Below are 22,497 nucleotides of genomic sequence, written 5' to 3' on the forward strand. Positions count from 1 at the left end.
ACAGCACCAAGGCATACACAGTAGAGAGGTGCCCAATCCAACTTAAGTCTGTTCTAATTAATGCTACTTGATTGAAATACCGGAATGTTTACATGAACCAAACCTCAACAGTCAGCATCTTCAAAAATGGGTGACAGACAACAAGAGGGAAAAAACATGAGTTCTATTGAAATACAAAATGGCTACTGCCAAAATATTTGCCCCTGAGTTTTGATTATTTGATTGGGGAATGAAAGAACTGATTTGACATTTGAGCAACTTAATTTTGCACCATAATGAAGTCACTGACTGATTGCCTCTGGTTACTGTGAATTGAAGTTTGGGTAAGAGGGCAGCAGTAATCCTGGCCTGAAGTTAATTCAACAAGCTGGGATTGAACTGGGACCTTCGATCTGGATGACTCAGTGCTATGACATCTGGTTTATCCACTATTAGCAAAGGAACACCATTGGCATTTGCAATTTCATTTTGGGTCCAATGAAGTGTGCACTCCACAAGACCATAAGACATAGGAGCAGAATTAGACCATTTGGCCCATCGAGTCTGCTCTGCCATTCAGTCATGGCTGATATGTTCCTCACCCCCATCCTCCTGCCACCTCCCCATAGCCGTGAACACCTTATTAATCAAGAACCTACCTATCTCTGTTTTGAAGACACTCAGTGATTTCGTCTCCACAACCTTCTGTGGCAAAGGGTCCCACAGATTCACCACCCTCTAGCTGAAGAAATACCTCCTTATCTCAATTTTAAAGGACCGTCTCTTCAGTCTGAGGTTGTGCCCTCGGGTTCTAGTTTTTCCTACTCATGGGAACATCCTTTCCACATCCATTCTATCCAGGCTTTCAGTATCCTGTAAGTTTCAATAAGATCCCACCTCATCCTTCCAAACCCCAATGAGTACAGACCCAGAGTCCTCAACCGCTCCTTCCCGTAACAGCCTCCTCGAACAGGCGCCGGAATGTGCCGACTAGGGGCTTTTCACAGTAACTTCATTTGAAGCCTACTTGTGACAATAAGCAATTTTCATTTTTTTCATTTCATATGACCAGCTCTTCATTCTGAGATTGTTTGAGAACACACACTAACAGATTCAAACACAGCTTCTTCCCTGCTGTTACCAGACTCCTAAACAACCCACTTATGGACTGATCTGATCTCTTCACCCCTCTTCTCTACGGAGAAGTAATACACTCCTGTATGCTTCACCCGATGCCTGTGTCTCTGTATTTACATTGTGTATTTCGTGTTTGCCCTATTCTTCATTTTTCTTTCATGTACGGAATGATCTGTCTGAGCTGCACGCAGAACAATACTTTTTGCTGTACCTCGGTACAGGTGAAAATAATCCAATCCAATCATTCCAGGGATCATTCTTGTGAACCTCCTCTGGACCCTTTCCATGATATAAACTTTTGCCAGTTTCTCTGTGACTTTGCTTCATACCTATGTTCCTGCATCCAACCATTACTTGGGTATGCACTTGATTATTGAGCATTTGATATCGATAGACAAAATCCAAACTTTAAATATCTTGAATTATAGAATCATGCAGCACAGAATTGTGCCTTTGCTTGTTCTTTCATGGAGCTATTCAGTTAGTATTGCTATCTTTCTCTGTCGCCTATAAACGTTTCTTTTTCAAGTATTAATCCCATTCCCTTTTGAAAATTATTATTGAATCAGCATCGAACATCTTTTCAGCCACTGCATTCCTAATCATAACAATTGCATCTTTGGTCCTTTTACTAAGCACCGTAAAAAATGTGTCCTTTCAATCATCGGTCATTTTGGCATTGGAAATAGTTAAACTTCACGGAGTATCAAAGCCATTCAAAATTTGAACACCTCTATTAAATTTCCCCTCAAGCTATGCTCTAAGGGGAAACGTGTGGTGCCCAGAATTGAACACCTAACCAGTATTGTGTTAAGGTTCATCTTCACTTCTTTGCTTTTGAACTTTATTCTCCAATTATGTAAGTTGTGTCTTAACTTTGCCTGCCCACCTTCAAAGGTTTGGGCATACACCCCGGGTTTCTCTGTTCCTGCACCCCCAACATTGCACCATTTAGTTTATTTTTCCTTTCTTAATTTTTCCTTCAGTTTCGTGTTCTCCGCATTAAATTTCAGCTGCCTTGTGTTTGCCTATTTCAACTCCATGAGAATTAGAGGAATAATAATCTATTCTAGAGTGTTGGTTTTAAAAAAGTATTAACTTTGCCATTATACTGATGGAAGTTGCAAACACATGCGTTTACCCTAAAGCTGCCTGGGGTGTGCATTAAACTGCCAAAACATTTTGGGCGTACAACCAGCATTGGGAAGACTTTTTCATTCCAACTATTCGGGGTGGGGGGGAGGGGGGGGGGGGGGGGGGAGTTTTAAAAAAAAAAAAGGGAGTTATCTAATATGTGATGTGATGTGTGATGTCATACATATGACATCATATGTGATGTCATACATATGAAGCCTGAAAAACATTTTAGTTGCATGATACTTCCAGGAGGTATGCAACAAAACTTGCCATGACAATCAAATGCTGGGAGTAGCGGAAGTCAAGAGTTGAGGTGACTTTTGTCTTGATTTCTAGGGAGTGATTATGCCTTGTGGGAGCTGCTGCATTGAGAAAATGTGTTGGTTGCTGTAGGAGGGAGCTGTTTCTGCTGACAGAAACTCCATAAAGAAGCCCTAGAGTATTTCTGCAGTTCTAGGTGGAGGATGAATCTTAGATGTCTTCCTATGGGGAAGACTGCCTTTTGCCATGGAGGGTTTCCTTTGGGCTTTTCCCTCTCTTTATGCGATGTGCCATTCACACTTCAGAGGATGGGTGACCTCTTAGGTTCTTATGATGCTGTTCGCAAATCAGCTTAACATGCATTTTTTTTCCTGTCCCTTCTGGGAAAATGCCTAACTTTGTAGTCAGTATTTGGTGCAGGTCCAAGCCTATAGGCTGTGTTTCATAGATTTGATCTAACGCTGGCCAGTCAGTCTGATTTAATCAGTGCCTATGAATTTTTTGATTCTGGAGACCAGAGGTAGTACTTCTTGAATATGTAACTTGCAAGAAGGTTGGTTGATTGGAGCTGCAGTAACAAAGGTCAGGCAAGGAGCTCACTCAGTGACCAAATGGTGATATTCCATCTGGTTTAACACCAAGCTGTACAGACTGAATGGCCTCTGGTTTGATTTGCAATCTGTGGCAATTTACCTGACGACCTCAGATTTGTTGCCAGGTCTTTGTCGATTGGTTGCTGCTGGGAAGGGTATCGGTGCATATCATTGAATGGTTAGAGTGCAGAATGAGGTTATGTAGCTGTGGTGTCTCACTGGCAGAGTTATCCAATTAATTCCAGTCACCTGCTCTTTCCCTATGTAAAGTTGTGTTCCTTTTGCTACTAGAAGGAAACGGGTGAGAACAGGATTGTGGTTGGCTGTGATTTCTCCCTTCTCTCTCTCTCCTCTCTCTTTTCTCCTCCTCCTCCCCCCCCCCCCCCCCCCCCCCCAAACCAAAATACACCAGGTGGCCAGCTGATACCTTCCCCTTGTGGTCAATTTTTCTTTGTTGGTAAAGAGACCAGATGATTTCTTTGGACCTGTACCCCAACTGAGCACAGATTAGGTTTCAAACCCAAATCCGTAGTTTTCTGCTCTTCGTGGCTGAGCTCCCTCTATTCACAGAGCTGCCAAATTACTCAACTCAGAAAATATAAGTTCTGTTTCATGCATACCAATGACTCATGCCCATCTGATGCATCAACCCAATCTTTGAAAACACAGCCAGCAAAATAAATACATGTGTTTTCTGTTCCTGGACCACTAGCAAAAATAAGCCAATTTACGATTGATGTTGATCAATAAGTAATAAATATGAGTGCAAAATACCATGGATTAAGGGTGTGGTGCCAATACTGGCTCAAATAGCCAATAAAATGAACTGTTCTTTCAGTGGCTTTGATTGCAGGAACCATTTGATGGCAGCCTGGTTACCACATAAGCTTGGTGCAAGTTTTTCTTTTGTGTGCCGGCAAAATAGAGGTAATGGTTAAAATGAAGTTCAGTCTGATATGTTAGTATGGAAAACAGTGAATTTTTCCCTGTGAATGTAAACATCTCGGTGACTGAACAGTCCAACTTTGCTGTGAGACCTGTTACTGTGGTCCACTGTGGCCTTGCACAGCAGAGGGATAAAAGCAAAATATTTGATGCTGGAAATGGGAAATGAAAACAAAAGTGTTGACTAAGCAGGTCAGGCAGTTTCTGTAGAGAGAGAGAAACAGAGTTAATGTTTCAAGCCCTATATTACTTCTTTGGAACTGAACAGTGGTGGATATACTTGAAAATTGCCACAGGATTTAACAATAACTTTAGGGGCAGTGGAAACTGAAAGATTGATGCAGCTGATCTTTCAGCTTGTCCTTCAGCTTTAGACACTGTTCTGAAATTGACAGGTTGATGGCACACACTGCCATCAATTTTGGAGAAGATGGTTACGGTCACACTGCACTGATGAAAAGTTGTACAACTGTTGGAGGAGGCTAGTGTCATCTTGTCTAATGCAGCCTTGGTTGCTCGTGTTTTTGTATCCACCATTCATAGAGTGGTTACAGACACCAGGATTTCATTTGACGGCTTGAGTCCATGCCGGTTTTCTGCAAGAGCAATTCAACTAGAGGTCAGCTGTGCTTTCCTCACAGACTTTATTCCCTTCAGATAGTTATCCAGTTCCCGTTAGAAAATCACAAATAATCTGCCTCCCCTCGAGCAATGCATTCCAGATCCTAAACACTTGCTGCATAAAAAAGATTTCTCAATGTTGTCTTTGTATCTCCCGACCCCCCCCAATCATTTTTAATAGGTGCCTCGTGTTATTTGATACTTCTGGCATTCAAACACCTTCTCTCTAAACCCTCATGCATGAACTTGAACAGCTCTCCAACTCCTGTCCACCTTCTCTTCAAGGAGATCAAGTAACTGAAGTCTCTGTTACTCTGGACCATTCTGTAAATGTGTTCTACATGCTCCAATACCTTTGCATCCTCCTGTAAGTTCCGTATCTAGAACTATTATGGACTCTTCTCCCTGTTTGCTGCACACCACACATTCACCAGGCTTTGCTGCTCAAGGGTGGTGGGAGAGAGGAGACGATATAATATTATACACAATGATGTGGTAGTCAGCATGGTTGAGGACATATACACAATGAAGTGGTAGTCAGCACAGTACTCTACAGTGGCCTAACAAGCTCTAAGTGAATCACAGTGCAATTACGGATGGGTAATAAGACCATAAGACATAGGAGCAGAATTAGGCCACTTGGCCCATCGAGTCTGCTCCGCCATTCAATCACGGCTGATATTTTCTCACCCCCATTCTCCTGCCTTCTCCCCATAACCCCTGATCCCCGTATTAATCAAGAACCTAGATCTCTGTCTTAAAGACGCTCAGTGATTTGGCCTCCACAGCCTCCTGCGGTAAAGAGTTCCACCGATTCACCACCCTCTGGCTGAAGAAATTCATCCTCATTTCCGTTTTAAATGATCGTCCCTTTAGTCTGAGATTGAGAGCTCTGGTTCTAGTTTTTCTTACAATTGGAAACATCCTCTCCATGTCCACTCTATCTGTGCCTCGCAGTATCCTGTAAGTTTCAATAAGATGCCCCCTCATCCTTCTAAACTCCCAACGAGTACAGACCCAGAGCCCTCAACCGTTCCTCATATGACCAGTATACAACTGTACATACAGGCTTTGCCAGTGGCACCACCAGAATTAATTACCATTTAAAAAAATTACTTCAAAATTTGTCTCCCCATTTGGGATATGACATATGCTTATATAGCAACTGTATATTTTTTAAAAGAGCCAGGCACCTCATTTATATCCCAAGAGCTATCTGCAATTATTTTGTTCTTTCCTAATGACCTTGTATCAGAGTATTAAATCTTGGTGGAAGGGGTCGGAAAAATCTGTGTAGAGGTAATGTTTTGCACTCTGAATGTTTTCAAGGTGTTTGAAGTGGTAAATAAGATGAAAAATTGTATTGTTTGTAAGAAAACCTGGATAAGACTACTTGCCATCTTACCATGATAGCACCTTGTGTGTACTGTATATGTTTTTGATCTCTTACAAGTGTGATATTTGGGATAATTTACATGAAACTAAAATTGAAGATAAGTGCATTAATTTATCCCCCCAGAAATCCTAACATTTTTATTTGTTTTCACAGACATCGTCGATCAGAGTGGAGATGGGCCATGGAAAGGGCAGCAATTGTCAACCGTTGGACATGGTTGCAAGCTCAGGTGTCTGACCTGGAATATCGAATAAGGCAGCAGACAGACATATACAGGCAGATCCGTGCTAACAAGGTAGGTGGTGCACAGTGGGCCTGAATTTTTATGTATTTTCCCCCATGACTGGGCAACACCAACTATTTAGGTGATGTCCATTTCAGTGTCCAGATACTTAAATGGGTTGTGTGGTGAGGGGTATGCTATTCATCCTATCGTCAGCATGTTCTTGTGACATTGTGTGGGCATCACATTGATGCCATATCTGCAGGAAGGACTTGACTTTCACTGAACTTTCACTGAACTGAGAGACAGATGTTTCATTCAATGATATTGTAGTTAAATTTCAGTTACAGTTGCAAGCAGAGGAAGACATAGGACTATGGGAACAGAACCATGCAATTTGTTAATTAGTTGGACAACTGGACGAGATGGTCCAGTTGGCATGCTTCTGTGATTCTATGTCAGCACAATCTTCCCTTTACCCCCATTTTTTAGAGCTTGGTTTTCTGTCGAAGTTTGAATTCTTGCTGCAGACATAAGCTGAATTTTTACAATTATTTTAATTTTTGTCCTGTAGTTTGTTTCCATGCCTGTTCACTTGTCTTCCTTCCAAATGACTTGGTGATTCCTTCAGTGTACCTTTTCTCCAATGACATTTCATGTTGTAGAAAAAGGGCCTCCAAAGAGTAAGTACCAATGAATCGGAAGAGCCTGGCTTGAAAGATTCCGGTTTCTTTGAACAGGAGTAGGCAATACGGTCCTCTGAGGTATATTGTGTCAATCAGTGAGCAATAACCTATTCCCTGATGCTCAGTTTCATAGATTATCATAGAATTTACAGTGCAGAAGGAGGCCATTCGGCCCATCGAGTCTGCACCGGCTCTTGGAAAGGGCACCCTACCCAAGGTCAACACCTCCACCCTATCCCCATAACCCAGCAACTCCACCCAACACGAAGGGCAATTTTGGACACTAAGGGCAATTTATCATGGCCAGTCCACCTAACCTGCACATCTTTGGACTGTGGGAGGAAACCGGAGCACCCGGAGGAAACCCACGCACGCACGGGGAGGATGTGCAGACTCCGCACAGACAGTGACCCAAGCCAGAATCGAACCTGGGACCCTGGAGCTGTGAAGCAATTGTGCTATCCACAATGCTACCGTTGATCCGCTAGGGTCACTTAGCGTCTGATATCATTACAGTCTTGGTTGAAACATGGATGAAAGAGCTGTACTCCAGAGGTGAGAGTGACTGCCCTTGACATCAAGGCAGCATTTGACAGAGTATGTCATCAAGGAGCCTAGCAAAACTGAAGTCAATGGAAATCGGGAGAAACTCCCACTGGTTGGAGTCATACCTAGCACAAAGAAGATGTGGTGGTTGGTAATCAGTCATCTCCGTTCCAGGACATCACTGCAGGAGTTCCTCAGGGTGGGGTCTTGGCACAACCATCTACAGTTGGTTCATCAGTGACCTTCCTTCCATCATATGGTCAGAAGTGGGGATGTTCGCTGCTGACTGCACAATTTTCAGCACCATTCACAACTCTTTAGAGCAGTCCGTATCCAAATACAGCAAGACCTGGACAATATACAGGCCTGGGCTGACGAGCAGCAAGTGACATTCATGCCACATAAGTGCCAAATAGTGACCATCTCCAACAAGAAAGGATCTAACCATTGCCTCTTGCCATTAAATGACATTACCATCGCTGAATCCCCCACTATCAATACCATTGACCAGCAACGTGAACTGGAGTAGCCATATAAATACCACCGGCTACAAGAGCAGGTCAAAGGTTAGGAATCCTTCAGCAAGTACCTCACCTCCTGACTCCCCAAAGACTGTCCACCATCTACAATGCACATGTCAGGAGTGTGATGGAATACTCTACACTTGCATGAATGAGTGCAGCTCCAACAACAATGAAGAAGTTTGACATCATCCAGGAGAAAGCAGCCCGTTTGATTTGGTATCCCTTCCACAAACATTAAATCCCTCCACCGACGAACAGTGGCAGCAGTATATACCATCTGCAATATGTATTACAGGAACTCATCAAATTTCCTCAAGCAGCACCATTCAAACCCATGACTGCTATCATCGAGAAGGACAAGAGCAGCAGATACCTGGGGGGGGGGGGGGGCACAGTAGCATAATGGTTAGCATAGTTACTTCACAGCTCCAGAGTCCCAGGTTCGATTCCCGATTTGGGTCACTGTCTGTGCGGAGTTTGCACTTTCTCCCCGTGTCTGCGTGGGTTTCCTCCGGGTGCTCTGGTTTCCTCCCACAGTCCAAAGATGGACAAGGCACAAGTCCGGAATGTAATGGAATCGTCTCCACTTGCCTGGATGAGTGCAGCTCCAACAACACTTAAGAACCTCAACGCCATCCAGAATGAAGCAGCCCATTTGATTGCCCCCCTTCCACAAACATTCTTGGGAATATATCGCCGTTCCTTTGCTGGAACAAAATCCTGGAACTCCCTCCCTAACAGCAGAGTGGGTGTACCTACACCTGAAGGACTGCAACGGTTCAAGAAGGCAACTCACCACCACCTTCTGAAGGGAAACTAGGGATGGGCAATAAATGCTGGCCTAACCAGTGATGCCCACATCCAATAAATGAATAAATAAATAAAAATCCATACTCCAAATCCCCTTTGCTCCTGCTCTATATTGATACTCTGATACCCTCGCTGCTCCTTCACCTCAATGCCTGTATTCTGATTCCTCTCTGTTCTTCATATCCTTACTATGATCCAACTCCTTTCTACCTGGCCCCTGATTCCTGCTCTGATCCCGGTTCATTATATCCAGTGTCCGAACTCGTGGTGCAGGTTTTGATTCTCTGTATCACTCCCACTCCTTTAGAACCGATCTCTCAGCACACATTTTGAATGCTTGTTGATAATGGCCAGATAGCATGTTCTAATGTTCTTTTGAGAGGTAAAATTGGCCAGGGCACCAGGGAATGAGCTCCCTGCTCTTTGAATTATCTTTTGCACCCATCTGAGAGGACAGAAGGGGATTCAGTTAAATCCTTTGCCCGAAAAACAGGATGCTAGATTCCATGATCTTTGATCAGGTGTTTGGAGTTTCCATGTTGCTTGACCAAAATTCTTCAATGCATCTACACCAGTAAAATAGAGAAACACTTGACAGCTGTTAACTACAAAACAATGATTGCGCTTCCTTTTGGCTTTGAAATACTGTGTGACATCCATTATTTTTGGCAGCATTTACTCGCAACCCATGTGAGTTGGACTAGATTTCTGACTGACCTCCTTGGAGGAACAAAACACAACAGTTTGCCAGGAATGTGTAATTTGATCTTGCCTGATTCTTGATTGGCATCCCTCCATCTATGTGAGATGATGGCAATGCAGCCTCAGAAACATTGAGGTCAGTTGAGATCATCTGCTGTGCTTCTAATAGCTGAAGAAACCAATTCAGAAAAAGCCCAGTCTGTCGCAAGTGCCTCACAAAATGTTGCCCCTTGCCGGTTGTGTGAGATGTCTCTGCTGAAGCTTTGTTTACAGTCCTGGACTGGTTTGGAGCTTTTTAAACTGCATATTGCATCGTGGTGAATTCCTGCTTACAGCTGTCACCCTTTGTATCAATCATCAGCTGGAATTTCCAACTTGTGATTGATGTTGAGAGCTTTGCATCTCCTTGAATCGGAGCTTTGGGTGCCCTGCTGGCACCGGCAACCTCCTCATATAGCATATCCTTGGAGGATCTAGTCATCTGCATCTTGTGCACTTGCCTAAGCCAGTGAAGCCTTCTTTGCTTGATTAGCACGAGCATGCTTCTCTAGAAAGGGAGTGTCTCTTTGGGTGATACCAAGGATGTCGTCGGCAGTAGGGATAGAAGTTACTGAGCCTTTGTTTTCTTGGTCTGTTAAGTTGTCTATGTTTCATTGCCAAACAGCATACACTACGGTCTTGTTGATAAATATCTTATTCCTGCAGGTTTGTTTGTTGTTTTCCTTGCCCATTTTGTTAGTCGGCTAAAGTTGGTGGCTGCCTTTCCAATGTGTGCACTGAGCTTTTCGTCGAGAGACGGGTTGTTTGTCACCTTAGATCCGAAATAGCAAGATTTGCTATCACATGATTTGCTGTCTGCTTTCAGTAGTGTTCTTGAGTCTGAGCATGGATGGAGACAACATCTTGTCCCACAGTTGCAGTTTTCCTTGACACTGATGGTGAAGAACACAGGCAGTGGACAGACGATCCATGAGCCTTTTGAGTTGCCTGAGCAACTAGTGCAGCATGTAAAAATTCTATGACCACAACATGTTGCATTTTTGTCTGGCTTTCATTATTTCAGGTAATTCAAGGTACACAATTTATTGTGTAATTTGATCCTGTTAGGGACTATTAACGCTTAAAAGAAGAAATCTGAACACCCTACCTTTAAAACTAACGGAATGATGCTAGAAGATTTTGTGCTGTTGAACAAAAACCAAATTATGTGTTCATCAAAAAGAAATAACACTTTATTTACAACTACATGTATTTTGAACTTGGTTTTACTTTTTACTCTGTTTCTCAGGATTTCCCTTCGATGTTAAGACAATCTTGAAGGTGCATTCAGAGGTCACGACTTTCTCCTCAGTGTTTCAGATATTCCTTGAGTAATTAAATTTCATGAGGATCTTTCCAGTTTCCATTAGCTTTTGGCTAAGCGATCCTCCAATTTTGTTTACAGACCTCTATTGTGGACTCTTCAGTTCAAAAATGAGCATCACTGCCTTCTAGCTGAGGAACTTAAACACCAGAAAGACCTATCTGGTTCCTGATGGCGCTCTATGCTCCCACAGCTTTGTACAGCGACTGGTTCCATAACTGATTTCCAGCTCCCCGCAGATGCTTTCTCTCTGCCAGTTCAAAGCTGACTATTTTCTGCCACAAATCTCTGAGGAATCTCCCAGCTTTTCTCATGAATTGCAAACTGAGCTCGAGGCTTACCCACAGTGAATGATAAAATTAGTATTTTTGGTCCTCAAAATGCAGGCCTGACTAATATTTATCTCTATTAGCTCTCCTTTTTTTTTTCTCTCCTTTGGCTTCAGTCAAAGTTGCAATTGCTTTCTGTGAGAAACACCCAGTTAAGTTGAACAAAATAAATTTTTTCCCTACAGCCAATCTGACAAAAATGTAATTTAACAATTTTACCGTCAGCACAATTCTTTAATGCTGTAACCTATATGAAAATTTTATATTGCTGAAAGAGTTTATGACCGTTTCTCCAGACCTTCTGGTTCCATTACAAACTTAGAGATGGAGAATTAAGTTTGTCCATTATCAACTCTAACCATGTAAAATTAACAGGTTAATTGAGCTGCGGCTTGTTTGATTTAGCTTTGTACGAGTTGTATTCATCAGTTTCGCAACCAGGTTGGCAAGTCGGCTCTGGCTGAGGTGTTTGTGTCTCTGGCCCTCTCTTCCTTATAACAAAACGATCCATGACTTCCGGGTCGCGGCGATGCGGAGCTAAGCCGCGCGAGTCGGCAGCTCCCGCAGAAACGGACTTTTGGGCCCGCTAACGGAGTCCCAACGGACCTGTATAAAAAATTTTTTTTAAAAACCCGTGGGGAAGAACGGAGGAAGCCCCCTACAGCCCTGCATGGACCGGACCCGCAGTGAAACAGCGAGGAAAGCGGCCCTGGAGCAGCGGGAGAAGAAAGAAGAAAAAAACAAAATGGCGGCGCCCACGGACAGAGAGGAGATGAAAGAGTTCATCAAGGGCTGCTTCGAGGAGCTGCGTAAGGAGGTGGTGGCGCCTATACTGGCAATGGTGGAAAAACTTGGAGCAACCCAGAAAGCCCAAGAGGTGAAGATTCAGGAGATCCAGGAAAAAGTGAGTGAGAACGGCGACGAGCTCGTGGGCCTGGCGGGGAGAGTGGAGCGGCACGAGGCGCTGCACAAGACGTGGGCGGGAAGACTCGAAGACCTGGAGAACAGATCAAGGAGAAACAACTTGAGGATCCTGGGTCTCCCAGAAGGAATGGAGGGGGCCGATGCCGCGGCATATGTGGGCACAATGATCGGGACGCTGATGGGTGTGGAGGCCCCCCCGAGATTGCTGGAGCTGGATGGGGTGCACCGAGTGCTAGCGAGGAAGCCCAATGCAAAAGAGCCGCCAAGGGCGATGGTGGTGAGATTTCACCGGTTTACGGACAGAGAGAGGGTCCTGAAATGTGCCAAGAAGGAACGGAGCAGCAAGTGGGACAACGCGGAGATCAGAATATACCCGGACTGGAGCGCGGAGGTCGCTAAGCGGAGAGCGGGTTTCAACCGGCGGGGGGAAGGGTTGTTGCTGCACTGGCCGAAAGAGAACGGGACACAGAAGAGGTGGCTGGGACGGGGGTCCCCCAGCTGGGGGACTGGAGAGTGAGGGAGACGCGGACAAGGGACTGGCCCAGAAAAGGAGATGGCTAGTCGGCCGGGGGGTTGGGTTGGGGGGGGGGGGGGGGGGGGGGGGTGTGAGAGTCCCTCCAATCCGGCTGATAACGTGCAACGCGAGGGGCCTGAATGGGCCGGTGAAGCGGGCTCGAGTGTTCGCGCACTTGAAGGGACTGAAGGCAGATGTGGCAATGCTCCAAGAGACACACCTGAAGGTGGCGGACCAGGTCAGGTTAAGAAAGGGATGGGTAGGACAGTCATTTCACTCTGGATTGGACGCAGAAAATAGAGGGGTGGCAATTCTGGTGGGAAAGCATGTGTCATTTGAGGCCAAGACTATCGTAGCGGATAATGGAGGGAGATATGTGATGGTGAGTGGTAGGTTGCAAGGGACGTGGGTGGTGGTGGTAAATGTATACACCCCGAACTGGGATGATGCTGAATTCATGAAGCGCATGTTGGGACGCATTCCGGACCAGGAGGTAGGAGGACTAATAATGGGAGGGGACTTCAATACGGTGCTGGACCCAGGACTGGACCGCTCCAGATCAAGGACTGGAAGGAGGCCGGCGGCGGCCAAGGTACTTGGGGAGTTTATGGATCAGATGGGGGGAGTGGACCGATGGAGGTTTGCAAGACCGCAGGCCAGGGAATTTTCTTTTTTCTCCCACGTGCACGAGGCTTACTCCCGGATAGATTTCTTTGTTCTGGGCAGGGAGCTCATCCCGAGAGTGGGGGGGACGGAGTATTCGGCCATAGCCGTTTCGGACCATGCCCCGCACTGGGTGGAAATGGGGCTGGGAGAGGAGAGGGGCCAACGCCCGCTGTGGCGGCTGGATGTGAGACTCCTGGCCGATGAGGTGGTGTGTGGGAAGGTGAGGGGGTGTATTGAAAGGTACTTGGAGGCCAACGACAATGGGCAGGTGCGAGTGGGGGTGGTATGGGAGGCGTGAAGGCGGTGATCAGGGGAGAGCTGATCTCCATCAGGGCTCATGGGGAGAAGATAGAGGGAATGGAAAGGGAGAGGCTAGTGGGGGAGATCTTGCGGGTGGACAGGAAATACGCAGAGGCCCTGGAGGAAAGATTACTTGGGGAAAGGCGACGGCTCCAGACGGGGTTTGACCTGCTGACCACGGGCAAGGTGGAGGCACAGTGGAGGAAGGCGCAAGGGGTGACTTACGAGTACGGGGAAAAGGCTAGTCGGATGCTGGCGCACCAGCTCCGTAAGAGGGCGGCAGCGAGGGAAATAGGGGGAATCAAAGATGGAAGGGGAGCCACGGTTCGAAGTGCAACGAAAATAAATAAGGTATTTAAGGATTTCTATGAAGAGCTGTACAGATCCCAGCCCCCAGGGGGGGAAGGGGGGATGAGGCGATTCCTGGACCAGCTGGGGTTCCCGAGGGTGGAGGAGCAGGAGGCGGTTGGTTTGGGGGCACCAATTGTGCTGGAGGAGTTGAGTAAGGGTTTGGGGAGCATGCAGGCGGGGAAGGCCCCGGGGCCGGACGGGTTCCCGGTGGAATTCTACAGAAAATATGTGGACCTGCTGGCCCCGCTACTAGTGAGGACCTTCAACGAGGCAAGAGAGGAGGGAACCCTGCCCCAGACAATGTCGGAGGCGACAATCTCCCTGATCCTAAAGCGAGACAAGGATCCACTGCAGTGTGGATCGTACAGGCCGATTTTGCTCCTCAATGTGGATGCTAAGCTATTGGCGAAGGTACTGGCCACTAGGATTGAGGACTGTGTCCCGGGGGTGATTCACGAGGACCAAACGGGATTCGTAAAGGGCAGGCAGTTAAATACCAATGTGCGGCGGCTTTTAAACGTGATAACGATGACATCGGAGGAGGGAGAGGCGGAGATAGTGGCAGCTATGGATGCGGAAAAAGCCTTTGACCGAGTAGAGTGGGAGTACCTCTGGGAGGTATTGCGCAGGTTTGGGTTCGGGGGAGGGTTCATTAGATGGGTTAAGCTCCTTTACAGCGCCCCGGTGGCGAGCGTAGTGACAAACCGGCGGAGGTCAGAGTACTTTCGGCTGTACCAACGGACGAGACAGGGGTGCCCCCTGTCCCCCCTGTTGTTTGCATTGGCGATCGAACCCTTGGCCATATCACTTAGGGAGTCTCAGAAATGGAAGGGGATAGTCCGCGGGGGTGAGGAGCATCGGGTATCGCCATATGCGGATGACCTGCTGCTATACGTGGCGGACCCAATGGAGGGGATGGTGGAGGTCATGCAGACTCTGGAGGAGTTTGGAGAGTTTTCGGGCTACAAGCTTAATGTAGAGAAGAGTGAGTTTTTTGTATTACAGGCAGGGGACCAAGAAAGAGGGATAGGGGACCTGTTGCTGAGGAGGGCGGAGAGGAGTTTTCGGTATCTGGGGATCCAGATAGCCAGAAGCCCTACATTAACTGAATTTGACGAGGGTGGTGGAGCAAATGGAGGAGGATTTTAAAAGATGGGACATGCTCCCGCTCTCGTTGGCGGGTAGGGTGCAGTCGGTCAAAATGGTGGTCCTTCCGAGGTTTTTGTTCGTGTTTCAGTGCCTCCCCATTGTGATCACCAAGGGCTTTTTCAAGAGAGTAGGTAGGAGTATTATGGGGTATGTGTGGGCAAATAAGACCCCGAGGGTTAGGAGAGGGTGCTTGGAACGCAACAGGGACCGAGGAGGGTTGGCTTTGCCAAACTACTGGGCAGCAAATGTGGCGATGATCCGTAAGTGTGTTATGGAGGGAGAGGGGGCGGCATGGAAGAGGATGGAGATGGCGTCCTGCAAAGGAACGAGCCTGGGGGCGTTGGTAACGGCACCGCTGCCGCTCTCGCCGACAAAATACACCACAAGCCCGGTGGTGGCGGCAACACTAAAGATCTGGGGCCAGTGGAGAAGACACAGGGGTGCAATGGGAGCATCGGTGTGGTCCCCGATCAGGGGTAACCACCGGTTTGTCCCGGGGAAGATGGACGGGGGGTTCCAAGGCTGGCATCGGGCGGGGATAAGAAGAATGGGGGACCTGTTCATTGACGGGACATTTACGAGCCTAGGGGCACTGGAGGAGAAATTTGAGTTACCCCCGGGAAATGCATTTAGATATATGCAGGTGAGGGCTTTTGTGAGGCGACAGATGAGGGAATTTCCGTTGCTCCCGGCACAAGAAGTTCAAGATAGGGTGATCTCGGGGGTATGGGTCGGGGCGGGCAAGGTGTCGGAAATATACCAAGAGATGAAAGAAGAGGGGGAAGCGCGAGTAGAAGAACTGAAAGGTAAATGGGGGGAGGAGCTGGGGGAGGAGATTGAGGAAGGGCTATGGGCCGACGCCCTGGGTAGGGTTAATACCACCACCTCGTGTGCCAGGCTCAGTCTGATACAATTTAAGGTGGTTCACAGAGCACATTTGATGAGGGCGAGGCTGAGTACGTTCTTTGGGGTAGAGGATAGACGTGAAAGATGTTCAGGGAGCCCGGCGAACCATGTCCCTATGTTTTGGTCATGCCCGGCATTGGAGGGGTTCTGGAGAGGAGTGGTGGGAGTAATATCCCAGGTGGTGAAAGTCCGGGTCAAGCCAAGCTGGGGGCTCGCAATATTTGGAGCAGTGGATCAGCCGGGAGTGCGGGAGGCGAAAGAGGCCGGAATTCTGGCCTTTGCGTCCCTAGTAGCCCGGCGAAGGGTCTTGCTATTGTGGAAGGAGGCGAAGCCCCCTAGCCTGGAGGCCTGGATTAACAACATGGTGGGGTTCATAAAATTGGAGAGAATTAAGTTTGCTTTGAGAGGGTCTGCACAGGGGTTCTACAGGCGGTGGCTACCGTTCCTAGACGAGTGGGAGATAGCATGGAGGGTGGGGGGAAATGGTACGCGCGGCCAAGAGCCAGTGTATAAAGCTATGTAAATATACCATCTTGCCTTGTATATATCTTGCTCAGGGAGAATTTGCGTTATTTTGTTACGGGGGGGGGGCGGGGGTTATTGTTCGTAAGGGGAAAAAATTGTGTTGTTAAAAAACCTTATTAAAAATATTTTTTAAAAAACAAAACAAAACGATCCATTTCAAATTTTACTTGCTTGCTGCTGACAAAATGGAGGAATCGCAATCGCGCCCAAAGTACGTGATGTCAGCATGACCTCTCTGCCTTGCTTCAGGCAGAAAGATTACACTGAATTTTTAAAAAAATCTTCTCATGCGTCATTGCGCTGACGTCAGGAGGCGGTGGTGCTTCTCGCTGGGTTCTGCGCATGCGTAGCAATGAGCGGGCACACATGGTTAGCGCACCCGCATTTTATTTATCGTTTCGCGGCCATCATTTTCAAAGCCGCTCACAGCCGGCATTGTTAAAAGCCGGCTGTTGTGCTTGAATTCACGCGATCTAGAACACTGCGATGGACAGCTCTATGACCTGTCCAGAGGAAGTGCGGCCCCCACTTTGAAAATGCCTGCACTAACATGTTCAAAAACAGTTTCTTTCCTGCTATTATCAGACTCCAGAATGACACTCTTATGGACTGAACTGATCCCTTCACATATCTACTCTACTCAGTAGAGTACTACTCGGTATGCTTCACCTGATGCCTGTATGCTTCACCTGATGCCTATGTCTATGTATTTACATTGTGTACTGACGTATGCCCTATGTTTCTTCATGTATGGAATGATCTCGCTGTACCTCGGTACACGTGACAATAAATCAAATCCAAAATAAATCCCAAACCTTTTTTTGCAACTGGTCTACTTCTTTGTTCAAAACAAACTTAAATTGTACCATGTTGTGGTCGCCCTCATCAAAATGCTCGCCCACCAACACAACAACCACGTGCTTCATTCCCTATAATTAAGTCCAGCACTGCACCATCCCTTGTTGGACCCTCTACATATTGAGCTAAAAAGTTCTCCTGTTTTAAGAACTCCACTCCATCTTAGATGACTATCCCAATTAATGTTGGAAAAGTTGAAATCACCTATTATTATTTTTACACACCTCTGTGAATTATGCAAATATTTGCTCCTCAATTTCACGCTGATGATCTGGGGATCTATAATAAACACCTCCTCCTCTTTTACTCCCTCCTCTGTCTTGCCTGAAGATTTCATGTTGAGCTGCCAATCCTGCCTCTCCCTCAACCACGTCTTGGTGATGGCTACTATATCACAAATCCATGTGTCAATCCTCACCCTTAACTCATCTGTTTTACTTGTATTACTGCTGGCATTAAAGTAGAGGCCATTAAAGTAGAGCCTTGTCTTACTCCCTTGAAACTTAATGCCGCTGTATTCCCTCTGACTTGATTGCTTTGCTGTGTTATGCTGTGTCCCTATTCTGCCAACAGCCTGCACCCCCTCCCCCTACTGAATTAGTTTAAACTCCTCCCAACAGCACTAGCAAACCCGTCAGCAAGGATGTTAGTTCCGCTCTATCCTGGCCTTTATTGCGAGAGGATTATAGGAGCGGGGATGTCTTGCTGCAATTATGCAAGGCTTTGATGAGGCCACACCTGGAATATAATGTTCAGCTTTGTGCTCCTTATCTGAGGGAGGATGTTCTTGCTCTAGAGGAAGTGCAGCAAAGGTTTACCAGGCTGATTCCTTCGATGGCGGGACTGAAGTGCGAGGAGAGATTGAATCGATTAGAATTGTATTTCGCTGGAATTCAGAAGAATGAGGGGGTTCTCATAGAAACCTACAAAATTCTAACAAGGCTAGATAGGGTAGATGCAGGAAGGGTGTTCCTGATGGTGGTTGTGTCCAGAACCAGGGGTCACAATCTGAGGATATGGGGTAGACCATTTAGGACAGCGATGATGAGAAATTTCTTCAACCAGAGAGTGGTGAGCCTGTGGAATTCAATGCCACTAGAAGTAGTTGAGGCCAAAACATTGTATGTTTTCAAGAAGCAGTTAGATAAAGCACTTAGGGTGAAGGGGATCAAAGGATTTGGGAGGAAGGCAAGATTAGGTTTTTGAGTTGGATGACACCCATGATCATAATGAATGGCGGAGCAGGCTCGAATGGCTGCTCTTATTTTCTGTGTTTCGATGCATACCAGGAATGGAAAGCTTCAGTTAAAACGAGAACGAGGGTTACTGTCCTTGGAGCAGAGATGTTAAGAGGAGACTTGATAGAGATGTTTAAAATCATGAATGGTTTTGAGAGTAAATAAAGAAAACATGTTTTGCAGTGGGAAAAGGGTCAATAACCAGATTCAGATTGAAGGTGATTGGCACAAGAATCGGGTGATGAGGAAACATTTTTTTATGCAGTGATTTGTTGCAATGTGGAATGCAGTGCCAGCTTAGTAATGATAGCAGATTCAATAGAACATTAAGTTGGACAAATACTCAAATTAGGAACAAAATTTGCAGCATCATGGGGAATAAGTAGAGAATTGGGTAACTGTATGTGTGGCGTTTGTACGTTCTACCCGTGTCTGCGTGGGTTTCCTCTGGGTGCTTTGGTTTCCTCCCCACAGTCCAAAGATTTGTAGGTTTGGTGGGGTTACGGGGTTGCAGGGATGGGGTAGGGGAATTGGTCCAGGTAGAGTGTTATTTCGGAGGGTCAGGGCAGACTCAATGGGCCGATTTGCCTCCTTTTGCATGTCGGGATTATTTTCTATGAAACTAATATCTGGGCAGTTGTGTAAGCTGAAAGAGCCGTCCAACAGACTAGTTGGATCAAAAATTACATGGCTGAAAGGTATAATGCTATGACAGCCTGACATTGACTAAAATGTATGATTGTGTGAATACGACAGTGTCCCAGACCCTTTGTTGCCACCATTGGGTATGCCCTGTCACACTAACAGGTCAGATCCACCAGAGGTGGCGGATCTGTGCAAACATTTGGGAAAGAGTGACTCGAGGTGGCCTTGGGCAGCATGGTGGCACAGTGGTTATCACTACTGCCTCACAGCACCAGGGTCCCAGGTTCAATTCCGGCCTCTGGTGAATGTCTGTGTGGAGTTTGCACTTTCTCCCTGTGTCTGCATGGGTTTCCTCCGGGTGCTCTGGTTTCTTCCACAGTCCAGAGATGTGCAGGTTTGGTGGAGTGCCATGCTAAATTGCCCCTTAGTGTCCAAAGGGTTAGGTGGGGTTACGGGTTTGGGGTGGGGCCTGGGGCTAGGTAGGGTACTCTTTCCAAGGGTTGGTGCAGACTCAATAGACCGAATGGCCTCCTTATGCACTGCAGGGATTTTATGATTTAATGTTGACTTCAGACCCTCTGAGGTCACATGGCATCATCAGGTCAAACACTAGCAAGGAAATCTGCTATTGATTACTGCCACTGTCCTTGTTCAGCTGATTAATCGGTATTCTTCAATGTTGAGCACACCTTTGGGAAAACCAAACATGAGGATAGCAGAGGCACTGAATCTGCTTTATGCAGGGAAGTTCATTCACTATCTGTCACTTTATTGTGATTCAGTAACACTGCTCCTGACTGAGCTTAAGTCCTGAAGGATACAACTGCCAGACTGGGCTTGTGGCAGTTGATGGGAGAACTAACACGAGGGAAAGCCTTCTTGACTTTGTCCCCACCAATCTATCTGCCATAGATGCACCTGTATGGCTGTATTTAGAGGTAGCCATTACTCCACTGTCCTTTGGAGGCAAGTCCTCTCTTTGCATTGATGGCACCCTTCATCATGTTGTGTGGCACTACCTCTGCTAAATGAGGTAGGTTCAGAACAGATTTGACAATTCAAAACTGGACATCCATGTGGTACTGTGCGCCATTAGCAACAGCAGAATTCTATTCCACTGCAATCTGTAACACCATGGCATATCCATCGTTCTGCCATTATCATGCAGCCCACAGATCAACCCGGTTCAATGAGGAGTGCAGAATAGCATGCTGCAAGCAGTATCAGATGTGTTTAAAAATGAGGCATCAACCTGGTAAAGGTGCTACACAGGAGTTAGTTGCACGGTTGTCAGTGGAAACAGCCTGCTGTGGACAGAGCTAAGCAATCCTGCAACCAGCAGATATGAACAAAGCTCTACAATCCTGACACATCTGATTGTGAATTGTGGCAGACAAATATATAACTAACAAGAAAGCTCCACAAATATCCCCATCCTCAACAAAAACAGGAAATGCTGGACAACCTCTTTGTAAAAGTCATCCAGACTCGAGACGTTAGCTCCATTCTCCCTCCTCCGATGCTGTCAGACCTGCTGAGATTGTGCAGGATTTTCTGTTTTTGTTTCAGATTCTAGTATCCGCGATAATTTGCTTCAATTTTGGCAGAGTCCAGCTTTTGAGTGCAAAAGATAACACTGAAGAGTTTGTAGCCGCCTTCAGGTAGATGTGTCAAGTGGATAACGTACCTCAGACACCTGTGCCAATCACCTTCAAATGAATCGTGTTTGATTCACTTCATTCGATATCAAGAGATGGCTCAGGTTCACTGATAGACGTGCCAGGACACCCTGGGATAGTGAGCGGTCAATTCTAGCCCCATTTGACCTTGGTTTACAATACAGGTGAAATTGAAGTTACTTAAATATACAGTATCTTTGGTTCCAGCCACCAGGTTTGTAAATCTTTGCAGAAATAACCTTTTATTTAACATTAATTAGTACTCGGGCGGCACAATGGTTAGCACCGCTGCATCACAGCGCCAGGGACTCGGGTTCGATTCTGACCTTGGGTGACTGTCTGTGTAGACTTTGTATGTTCTCCCTGTGTCTGCATGGATTTCATCTCGGAACTCCGGTTTCCTCCCACAGTCCAAAGATGTGCAGGTTGGATGTATTGGCCGTGTTAAATTGCCCCTTAGTGTCCAAATGTTAGGTGGGGTTACGGAGATAGGGTGGGGGAGTGGGCCTAGGTAGGGTGCTCTTTCAGATGGTTGGTGCAGAGTTGATGGGCCAAATGGCCACCTTCTGGACTGGAGGGATTCTATGCTTCTATGACAAACAGGCAACAATACATCTGGTTAATTATTTTCTAATTCCCACCCCCCTTTTTGAACTTGCCCCACTCTGCACACAGCATTAAGGGAAAGGGTGGCGGAGAGGGATGACAATAGTGATTCGAAAAAAAATTAAGGATCTTTGACTTCAGATGGATATCTTCCAGTTCATTCCTTTCTCCTATTTACACCTTCAGCTGGATGCTACCTTTTCCTTCAGCTTGCAAGGATGTTCACTGGAGACTTGCAGAGACACAAGCAGCCTGCAGCCGAGGGAGAAAACACAGCTTCTTACTTCGAGAGTCCCATGTCTTCAGCTGGTTCTCTCCAAATAACTGCACCTAGCAGGAACCAATTGCTGTTTGTTGCCAGGCAGAACACTCTCCCTGGCCAATCCATTTGTCACCAGCCAACCACTGGAACCAGATCCCTCCAATCTGCTTGTGCCAGAAAGTCTGGGATTTCCTTTTGTGGAGCTATTTGAAATTTTGAATTCTGTACTTCCTTCGCTCGACTTAAAGGTATATCTCAATTAATGATCCCCGGACTGAAAATGTCAATTAAGATAAATGAAAGAAATGGAAACAAAGGGCAATCAAAAGGAAGGGCTCTAAACACAGCAAAAACAGTTGGCCCCAACACCATCTCTCCTTGAAGACCTTTGTTACATGACATACCCTTCCTCTAGCCAATCTACAACACTGGCCTCTACTCAAAATTGTGTGACTACAGAAAGTAGAACAAATCCAGTCCAGCTAATCCACTTTTAATCATCAGCAAGATAACAGAAGATCTCCTCGATTAAGCAGCATTTATTCACCTTCTCATTGATGCCCAGTATGGCTTCCGCAAGGCCACTTGGGTCCTGATCACATTACAGCCTTGGCCCAAGCAT

The 22,497-nt window shown here is 46.4% G+C and overlaps 1 protein-coding gene across 2 annotated transcripts in view; it reads left to right on the top strand.

The window, feature by feature from the left end:
• LOC140385696 (KAT8 regulatory NSL complex subunit 1-like) overlaps positions 1-22,497 on the top strand; it is a 274,249-nt gene that overhangs the window by 181,661 nt on the left and 70,091 nt on the right. For both annotated transcript variants that reach the window (XM_072468119.1, XM_072468120.1), the window contains exon 2: positions 6,223-6,364. In XM_072468119.1, the coding sequence (XP_072324220.1) occupies positions 6,223-6,364 (142 nt within the window). The remainder of the gene's footprint in view (positions 1-6,222; positions 6,365-22,497) is intronic.

Source organism: Scyliorhinus torazame, chromosome 11 (genome assembly GCF_047496885.1).
Source record: "Scyliorhinus torazame isolate Kashiwa2021f chromosome 11, sScyTor2.1, whole genome shotgun sequence".
Taxonomy (NCBI): domain Eukaryota; kingdom Metazoa; phylum Chordata; class Chondrichthyes; order Carcharhiniformes; family Scyliorhinidae; genus Scyliorhinus; species Scyliorhinus torazame.